Below are 10,806 nucleotides of genomic sequence, written 5' to 3' on the forward strand. Positions count from 1 at the left end.
CTACTTTCTTCATCATAGACACATGAAACACCGGGTGTACTAATGACGTCTCAGGTGGTAGCTCAAGTTTGTACGCCACCTCACCGATCCTCTGAATGATTTTGTAAGGTCCGACATACCTCGGACTCAATTTACCTTTCTTACCAAATCGCATTACCCCTTTCATGGGGGAAATTTTCAAGAATACCCAATCATCTTCTTTGAATTCCAAATCCTTATGATGAACATCTGAATAGGATTTCTGATGACTCTTAGTAGTCTTTAACCGCTCCTTAATGATTTAACTTTTTCCATAGCCTGATGCACGAGGTCTGCCCTATCAACTCTGCTTCCCCAATTTCGAACCACTCAATGGGAGATATATATCTCCTACCATATAAAGCCTTGAACGGTGCCATTTGAATGCTAGCATGATAGCTATTGTTGTATGCAAATTCTATGAGTGGTAAATGATCATCCCAGCTACCTTTGAAGTCTAGAGCACAAGCATGAAACATATCCTCAAGCGTCTGAATAGTCCGCTTTGCCTGCCCGTTAGTCTGCGGGTGAAAGGCTGTACTAAGATTCACCTGAGTACACAAACCTTGATGAAATTTCTTCCAAACATTAGCAGTGAATTGTGCTCCCCATTCAGAAATGATGGAAACTGGGGTGCCATGCAACCTGACTATTTCTTTGATATACAACTGAGCATACTGCTCTACTGTGTCGGTAGACTTAACCTGCAAAAAGTGTGATGATTTCGTAAGTCGATCCACAATCACCCAAATTGAGTCAAAGTTGCGCGGAGTGCGTGGTAATCCTACCACAAAGTCCATATTAATCATTTCCCACTTCCACATTGCAATTTCTATGTTCTGTGCCAACCCACCGGGCTATTGGTGTTCGGCCTTCACTTTTTGACAATTTGGACACTTCACCACAAACTCCGCTACATTCCTCTTCATATCGTTACACCAATAGACTTCCTTAAGATCATGATACATTTTTGAAGATCCTGGGTGCACAGAATACCTAGAAGTGTGAGGTTCGGTCATAATTCTTTCACGAAGACCATCCACGTTTGGAACACATAGTCGCCCTTGGTACCTTAGTGTACCATCATCCATGCCAAGAGCAAAGGCCATGGTCTTATGTTTATGAATCCCCTCTATCAATTGCACCAACAGTGGATCATTGTATTATTTCTCTTTGACTTCCATAACAAGCGATGATTCAGCCCTATTTTGCACAATTAACCCTCCTTCACTAGAGTCCGTAAGACGAACTCCCAAACTAGCCAATCGATTAACTTCCTTGGCCAATGGACTTTGATATGCCTCCAAGTGTGCTAAGCTACCCATAGATTTTCGGCTAAGAGCATCCGCCACAACATTAGCCTTCCCCGGATGGTATAAAATATCAATGTCATAATCCTTGAGTAATTCAAGCCATCTTCTCTGCCTCAGATTCAATTCCTTCTGTTTGAAAATATATTGAAGGCTCTTATGGTCCGTGAATACATCTACATGGACCCCATACAAATAATGACGCCAAATCTTTAATGCAAAAACCACCGCCGCAAGCTCTAAGTCAAGTGTTGGATAATTCTTTTCATGATTCTTGAGTTTTCTATAGGCATAAATGATCATCTTGCCACATTGCATTATTAGTGGAACATCTATATCAGATTTCTCTTTCATATGACCTCCTATGAATTGAGTTATACAATAATTTTCCTGATACGGTTACAATCTTATTAGTACTTGCAACTTATTTTTTCCAAATTTCGCAACAAAGGACATTACTAGGTCAGTTTTCTTATAGGACCATCTGTTTCAAATGAATAACATCTACTAGCTTGCACGCATACCCTGATAAAATCAACTTGCAGTTCATTGCCTCAAATATGAAGTAATATCGTGCTCAGACCTTTCTTAGCCACCCTCTTTCCTCATTATAAATCTTATAGGGTTTTAAGGAACCACTCTACTTCCCCTGTGAACATTCTCACAATCCCTCTTTACTGCTAAACACTTCCCAAAGCACATATCAACACCCTTCATATGTATTCAATTCAACAAAAGTCATTGGCCCGAACAAGGCCTTTTCTGAAACTTGAGATCCTCCTAAATTCTTCAACGACCACTTCTTGTTTTCCTTATAAGTGTAGGACTTAGTCCACCTGATTCCATCCTCGATGAGTAACTCACCTTATTCTCAGTATTGTAGTCACCAATAGTGTTTCATGGTATTGCAGCCTAAGAGCTATCATGTTAAACATGTTTGGTTCGTAACAAGTGTTCATCCTCTCTCAATCTGTTTCGAACATTTCCCCCTTTTTTTTTCTTCCTTTGGTCTAGACAATATGTTGGTACTATATTTCCTTTGTGACTAGAGCATTCACTCCCATCCCATTTTTCCCTTAATTCATAGTTGACAACCTTATTGTGCCATACTTGTTTGCCTCCATGAACTCGTAGTATCATTGTGCCTAGTTTGTTGAGTTTATCACACCACCACTTCATCACCAGTAGTCTCACTTTCCAATGTAATATGTAGACATGAACTCCCTCAATATATTTTAGTTGATATTCGGCGCCACTCAAGTCGGCTACATTATAGTTGATCCTTTATATCTTCTATTAACACTTATGCTCTAGGCGAGTCCACCATTCTAATATGAACTATTTTGCGATAACCATGACTATCTCAATTTATAGATTTTCTTCCAATTCTTCTCGACTCATTCTTCCTAGTTAGTGAATAGCTATGCACTCTTCCATATGCTACGTAGTCTTTTCCCTTAGTTGGGAATTCATCATGCTCGCCTCTCGACACTTGTTGGGATATCTGTGGGAAAGTGTGTTCATCCACGTATCACTTAACACTTCCTTGCTTGTATGATTATTAAGAGACTCTCCATCAAGTTCAGATGCACTCTTGGGTTATTATCACATCACATTTATCTCTCCCACTCGTTCCGTATTTCTTAAAGCCTTGGAACTTTAGCTAAATCGCATATCCGTGATTAACTCATACTAAGAACTCATAGGCCTTTCACATTTGATCTGTAGTACTTCCTCGGGTTCCATTGTCCCTGACTTTTTAACAATTATAAAACCCTTTTGCAAACCTTACTCTTAGTTTCTAGTATTGTTGACCTTGTTATGTATATTGCCACGTACAAAGAATTTACATTTCTTAACCTTCCACACTATTTTTGTACTAGTGGTTTATCTTTTGCATTTCCTTTCAGAGAATCACGCTACCCATTATCTCTTTTCTAGACTACACCTGTCTTCAACAAAATATTCAAACATCATAGCTACATGGTCTTACTCTTGTTTCATTGTATTTAAGTGTCCTATCTATGGCCCTTCCTCCCCCACTTGGGGTGAATAATTCACATTTTGACACAAGTCTTGAATTTAGCAACTTCAGGGACATATGTCTCATGTCTCTATCCCTCATATATGTTCAACTATTAGGGAGATTTAAGTCACCATGGTATTAACCTCATAAGTTCTCTACTCTTATTCAGCAACATAGGCTTGGGATCCAAATCCCTCATGTCAATATCCTTTTTGGAGTGTAACACCACTTCGCACATTCCTGGGATTTTTATAATATTCCTGGCGCTAGGGTCTTCTCATTGTGGGTTCAATTGACTCTCCTTTCATAACTTCTTGTCTCTCGTGCAAGACCTACACATTTATCATTACTCTCCAGGCCATGCCTTTCATATATCACGTGCCTATGTAACAAAGATTTTTTTTTTTTTTTAACATTTTAGAATCATATACCTGGTTCCCACACTATCCACATGTACTAGTTAAGCTTAGGTCTCATTTATCACGTCAATGCCTCTTTGGAGGTGGATAATCACTTCTAGAACTCTTCTCATATAAAGTATGCTCATGGTACGATATACTTGTCTCATATGGCCATACCATCATTCAACATGATACAAGTGCCATATGTTTAATATTCAGGCCTTTACACATTCGTCATGTCACATGACAACATTACTTGGAATAAACCAAAAGAGCATTTAAACTTACCTTGAACCTTAACGCATGAGTTAGAGGAAGAACAATTTCACAATCAGTTTCATCGCACGATTTAGAATATCAAAGAAGGGTATTATTCCTGAATGTCCAAGTAGCATCCTAGTTATAGATGTGGTCGACAACACACCGATAAGAAGGACTCTACTAGACACGGCTCCGAGACATCGTAGGACACTTTAAAACCTTAGGCTCTGATACCAAGTTTGTCATGCCCCAAACTCGGGGAGCGCGACCGGCGCTCAACCGAGAGAACCCGGCCGAGCAAGCCTGTTAGATTTTCTTCTACCCAAACTCATCCATGAATAAAGAGGAGATGTACTCCAATAATCAACACTGAAAAGATTTCATTAATAACTTTCATTTCATTCCCATTAGCAGCTTTATTTATAAATTCCAAAATATTACGAGTTTATAGAATAAATGAAAAACATGATTTCCAAGTACCAACACTTCTAGTTCAATTCCCAACATCAACCATAACCCATAATCTGTCTATGGAGCCTCTAAGTACAATAGAAGAGTAATATAAAAATGCTGGCAACAAGGCCCCGGGTATACCTCAAAACACGGTACATGAGAAACAAAAGATACATGACCCCGAAATGAAGTGGAGCTCACCAAATCAACTGAAAAGAGTGTACTACTATGACTGATCAATGTCTCCTGCTGTGGAACCACCTGCATCCATTTAAAGATGCAGCGCCCCCGGCAAAAGGGACGTTAGTACCGTTGAATAGCACTAGTATGTATAACTAAACACCCTCTCAATAGAATGACAAATAATACAAAAAAGATTATCATAATATCAATGAAAGCCTTAATCAACATCAAACCTCAATTTAGGATCAAGACAGTGTTCAAATTAATTTCCATATCTCACATTGGGAGATTTTTAGTATCGATATACCATTGTCCAGAATACCATTATTCACAATACCATTATTCACAAAATGGGTACCACCGTACTCTTAGCACGGAGTCCGATCACGACCCGATAGGCTAGGCTATCTCATTAGAGACATCAACCACAATTTCTCTCAATATCTATACCACCGTCTTTAACACGGATTCCGATTACGACCCGATTTGTTAGGCTATCCATTAGGGACATCGACCACAATTTCAACCACCGTCTTTAACACGGAGTTTGATCATGACCCGATCGTCTAGGCTATCCATTAGGGACATCGACCACAATTTCTCTCAATATCAATACAACCGTCTTTAACACGGAGTCCGATCACGATCCGATCGGCTAGGCTATCCATTAGGGACATCGACCACAATCATAATTTCAATTACAATTTCCAGCACAATCACCACCATGTGTGTGGCATGGTGTCTGATCACGACCCGACCGGCTAGGCTGTCTTATTTGAGACATCAACCTTTTTATATCAATCATCGCATTTCATATTACATTCATGTTTTTTCATTTCATTGGCACTAATGGCCATAATTATAAGATCATTCTTGGCACGTTGGCCATATTCAGTATTTCATGCTCACCTTATCAATTTCAAATATCATTATTATCATCAACAAAAAATACAATTCAAATCAAGGTGTGTAGTACACATGTGAGCAATTTAGAGTCTAAGGCACATAGAGATATTTCACAAAATTTGGCATATTAGCCTTCATTTGAACTTGACTTAAAGTCGAAACATTATTAATGCACAACCCATATTTTAACACATCCTCAATTGGTAACATAACATGAATAAAGCATTCGGGATGCTTGTTGAACATATATCTTTCAATCCAATCTTACTCGGAATAACCAGTTTCATAATGAATCACTCGGGACTTACATAATTTACATGAATATTGTGGGATTCAATTCTAAGAGAAGAGTTTAGCCAACATACCTCACTTGAGCTTCCTTACACTCTAAATGTTCCAGAATTCTTAGCAACTTCAATCTATTATAGAAATATAACAAATTGATTCAAAATTAGGAAAATGATCATAGTTCTAGCTCAATTGAGCATTTTATCAAACACTAGGTGTGCATAAGGTTTCAAGGTCCTTTTATGGAGAATTCCATCATCCCACAACCCAATCTTTACCATGCTTAGTTCAACAATCTTCCTACACCCCTTGATATCTCATGCATGTAAAATAAACAACTCCCATGCCCAGCAATTATCTTTCTAATTACCTATTTTCAGAAAATTTCGAAATTAGGGGTTAGGGTGTAGAATCTTACCTCTAGGATAATGACCTAGTGAGTTTCCCTTCTTAATCTTCCAAAACATGGGCAAGAATTGAAGAACAATTATTGAAGAACACCTTCTCACTCTAGGGCATTCTCTCTCACTCTAAAATGTCATATTATAGCTAAAAATGGCCCAAAGTGTGTATTTAACGAAATAGGATCGGGTTTTAAAAATAAAAAATTAAGCTCCGCAACGGTTCTGCGGTCTCATATGCGACCACCTAATGGATATGCGGACCGCACATTGGTCGTATAATTGATGACAAAAATGATCAAAAATCTATCTGTGTATGCGGTCACTATGCGTTCCGCATAACTGTTATGCGGTCGCATAATGCACCACATAACAGTTATGCGGTCGCATAGTCGGTCGCATAGCTACATCCAGAATGGCCCTCTCCTGCTCACTTCTGTGGCCATTATGCGGCCCGCAAAGTGATTATGCGGTCACATAATGGACCGCATAAACGCACTTTTCCACCAAAAATTTTTCTTTACACTTAAGTACTTCGTAATTTTTCGGGTGTTACATTCTCCCCCGCTTAGGATCATTCGTCCTCGAATGAGGGTAAAATTCCGTCATTAGCATCTTATGCAACTTAGTTTGTTTTATACCACAAACTAGCAGCCCCAAATTTGACTAACTCTCTAAATTTCAAAACTTTCGCCAGAGTTTCCTTTGTAATTAGGTCTATCCACCTGTCAGAGAGCCCCAGAAACACATCCTAACAGCATATACATAATCCAATGACGTAACATAATACGAAACAACACCAACTGTGGCCTCATAAGCAATATATTTCCAGAACGGAACACCCTCAACATCAAATGTACAAATCATACATAATTCATAGAAAGTAAGTCTTATAATTTTCCTATATCACAACTTTATAAATACATGGTCAATCAAACAAATAAGAATACTTTTTCTTCATTTCTTCCTCGGCCTACCAAGTAGTCTCTTCAACCTATTGGTTTTGCCACAACACTTTCACGGAGGTAATTTCTTTATTTCTCTATTTCCGGACTTGGCGATCATTAATAGAAACCGGAATCTCTTCGTAAGTCAATTTCTCATTTACCTCAATAGTCTCAACCAGAACAATGAGTGTCGGATCTCCAACAACTTTCTTCATCATAGACACATGAAACACCGGGTGTACTAATGATATCTCAAGTGGTAGCTCAAGTTTGTACACCACCTCACCGATCCTCTGAATGATTTTGTACGGTCTGACATACCTCGGACTCAATTTCCCTTTCTTACCAAATCGCATTACCCCTTTCATGGGGGAAATTTTCAAGAATACCCAATCACCTTCTTTGAACTCCAAATCCCTACGACGAACATCCAAATAGGATTTATGACGAATCTGAGCAGTCTTTAACCGCTCCTTAATGATTTTAACTGTTTCCATAGCCTGATGCACGAGGTCTGGCCCTATCAACTCTGCTTCCCCAATTCTGAACCACCCAATGGGAGATCTACATCTCCTACCATATGAAGCCTCGAACGGTGTCATTTGAATGCTAGCATGATAGCTATTGTTCTATGCAAATTCTATGAGTGGCCCAAAAAGTGTATTTTACGAAATAGGGTCGGGTTTTAAAAACCCAAAAATAGAGCTCCGGAACTGTTCTGCGGTCGCATATACGACCGCCTAAAGGATATGCGGACTGCGCGTAAAATGCGTTTATAAGGTCCATTATGCGACCGCATAATCACTCTGCGAGCCGCATAATGGCCGCATAAGTGAGGCAGAAGGCGGCCAGATTGAAGGCAATTCTGCGGTCGACTATGCGACCGCATAACTGTTATGCGGTCATTATGCGACCGCAGAACAGTTATGCGGACCGCATAGTGACCGCATACACAAACAGTTCTTTTGGCTATTTTGTAACCAATTATCCGACCGATATGCGAATGTTATGCGAACACAGACCTTGTTCCGGAGCTCCATTTTATGTTTTTAAAACCCGACCCTATTTTGTTAAATACACTCTTTGAGCCATTTTGAGCTATAATCTGACATTTTAGAGTGAGAGAGAGTGCCCTAGAGTGAGAATGTGTTCTTCAATAATTGTTCTTCAATTCTTGCCCAAGTTTTAGAAGATTAAAAAGGGAAACTCACTAGGTCTTCATCCTAGAGGTAAGATTCGACACCCTAACCCCTAATTCTAAACTCGTGATCGGACTCCGTGCTATGAGTACGGTGGTACCGATTTTGTGAATAATGGTATTGTGGACAATGGTATATCGATACTAAAAATCTCCCAATGTGAGATATGGAAATTAATTTCAACACTGTCTTGATCCTAAATTGAGGTTTGATGTTGATTAAGACTTTCATTGATATTATGATAATCTTGTTTGTATTATTTGTCATTCTATTGAGAGGGTGTTTAGTTATACATACTAGTGCTATTCGACGGTACTAACGTCCCTTTTGCCGGGGGCGCTGCATCTTTAAATGGATGCAGGTGGTTCCACAGCAGGAGATATTGATCAGTGATAGCAGTACACCTTCTTCCTAGCTGACTTTGTGAGCCCCACTTCATCCTGCGGTCATAAATCTTTTGTACATTATGTATTATATTTGAGGTATAGCCGGGACCTTGTTGTTGGCATTATCATTGTACTCTTTCTTATCTATAGAGGCTCCGTAGACATAGTGTGGATTGTGTATTGGTTCTGGGAAAGACAAACTCGTTATGTTGTATTTGAATTACTATTTGCATTTCAGATTATGAAAAATATGTGGAACAAAGACTTTAAAAAAAATGAAGTAGCTATTGGTAATGAATTAGTATTATAGACATGATCACGTTTGTGTCTAATTAATGAAATTATGTATTATCTTTATTCGTGGATGAGTTTGGGTAGAATGAAATCTAACAGGCTTGCTCGGTCGGGTTCACTTGGTTGAGCGCCGGTCGCGCTCATCGATTTTGGGGCGTGACAAATTGATTCGATACTTGATGATGCGGGTTTACACCCGAGGGGTGAGAATATTCCCCCGACTACTACATTGCATGATTCTACTACACCTGATCAGACTGCACCTGTCCCTACACCTACTGAGGGTGCAACGATCCCTCTAACTGATATTCCAGTTCCACCTCCAGCCCCAGCTTCCGGTCCCGGTGTATCTGATGGGGATCATAGGGGAGCCATACAAATGTTGGCTTAGATAGTGGCTTCCCAGACCCAGAGATCAAATATTGCACCCACTTCTTCTAGTCAGCCAGGGGATTCTGCTAGTTCCAGTGTGAATAGATTTCTTCAGTTGGACCCTCCATTGTTCACAAGTACTCATCCTGAGGAGGACCCATAGGATTTTATCGACGAGATGCGCAAGACCCTCTGAGTTATGCGTTCTACTAAGATGGAGGGAGCAGAGTTGGCCTCCTTCTGCCTGAAAGGAGTGGCGTATTCTTGGTTTGAGATGTGGGAGGACTCCCGTGAGGAGGGGAGCCCTCCGGCGAGGTGGAGTGAGTTTGCCGATGCTTTCATTGATCATTTCTTGCCTATCGAGACAAATGCAGCCCGTGCTTCCGAGTTTGATAGCCTGAAGCAAGGTAGCATGAGTGTGTGGGAGTATCACATGAGTTTCGCGTGCCTGTCCAAGTATGCCATTTATATGTTGCCTAGTATGGAGGCTAGAGTGTGCCGGTTTGTGCAGGGCCTTAGCCCCTTGGTTATTAAAGAGGCCGCTACTGCCGTCTTGAATTCTGACATGAACTATGGTAAGATGGTGGCATTTTCTCAATCCACAGAGACCCGCAAATGGAAGAATATAATGGAGCGTGAGAGCAGCAGCAAGGCCCAATCCGCGGGCAACTTTGGTGGTTCTTCTGGTGGTGGTGGTAGGTCAGCATTCCGGGGAGGGTCATCAGGGCCATCCCAGTCTTTTGCACAGTCTTCAGTCAGTGCACCACCACCGAGGCCCGGTTTGATGCAGGGTAGCCATTTTAGGCCCAGCCAGGGCAATAGGGGATCCTACCAGCAAGGTCGGTCTGGTGGAAGATTTCAGCAGCAGCGGGAAGATGCACTTTGGAGCCTGCTTCATGGACCAGCCCATATGTTACGGGTGTGGTATGAGGGGTCACATTCAGGGGGATTGTCGTTCGTCTCATAAGAGCATGGGCAGGGGCACAGCCAGCCAGTTCTGCAACTACTACATCCACAACACCTCCTCCATCTTGAGGCACCCCAACACCCGCAGGGCATGGTGCAGCTAGGGGTAGCGTACAGAGTTCGGGAGGACCCAGTCGTTTCTATGCCATTAGGGGTCACTAGAGTTTAGAGTCTTCTCCAGATGTTGTCACAGATATATTGACTGTCCAATCTCATGATGTGTATGCTCTTATTGATCCCGGTTTCACTTTGTCTTATGTTACTCCCTATGTTGCTATGGGATTTGGGATAGAACCGGAACAACTCCATGAGTCGTTCTCTGTATCTACTCTAGTTGGTGAATCTATTGTGGCCGCATAGGTTTATAGGGATTGTGTTGTCACGGTGCGTGGTCG

General features: G+C 40.8%; 1 protein-coding gene across 1 annotated transcript; it reads left to right on the forward strand.

Annotated features, from left to right (window-relative positions):
- The first annotated feature begins 9,659 nt into the window (after positions 1-9,659).
- LOC138909826 (uncharacterized) lies at positions 9,660-10,412 on the forward strand. Its single transcript, XM_070201043.1, has one exon. The coding sequence runs from the start codon at positions 9,660-9,662 to the stop codon at positions 10,410-10,412; it is 753 nt and encodes a 250-aa protein (XP_070057144.1).
- Positions 10,413-10,806: the final 394 nt, after the last annotated feature.

Source organism: Nicotiana tomentosiformis, chromosome 4 (assembly GCF_000390325.3).
Source record: "Nicotiana tomentosiformis chromosome 4, ASM39032v3, whole genome shotgun sequence".
Classification (NCBI taxonomy): domain Eukaryota; kingdom Viridiplantae; phylum Streptophyta; class Magnoliopsida; order Solanales; family Solanaceae; genus Nicotiana; species Nicotiana tomentosiformis.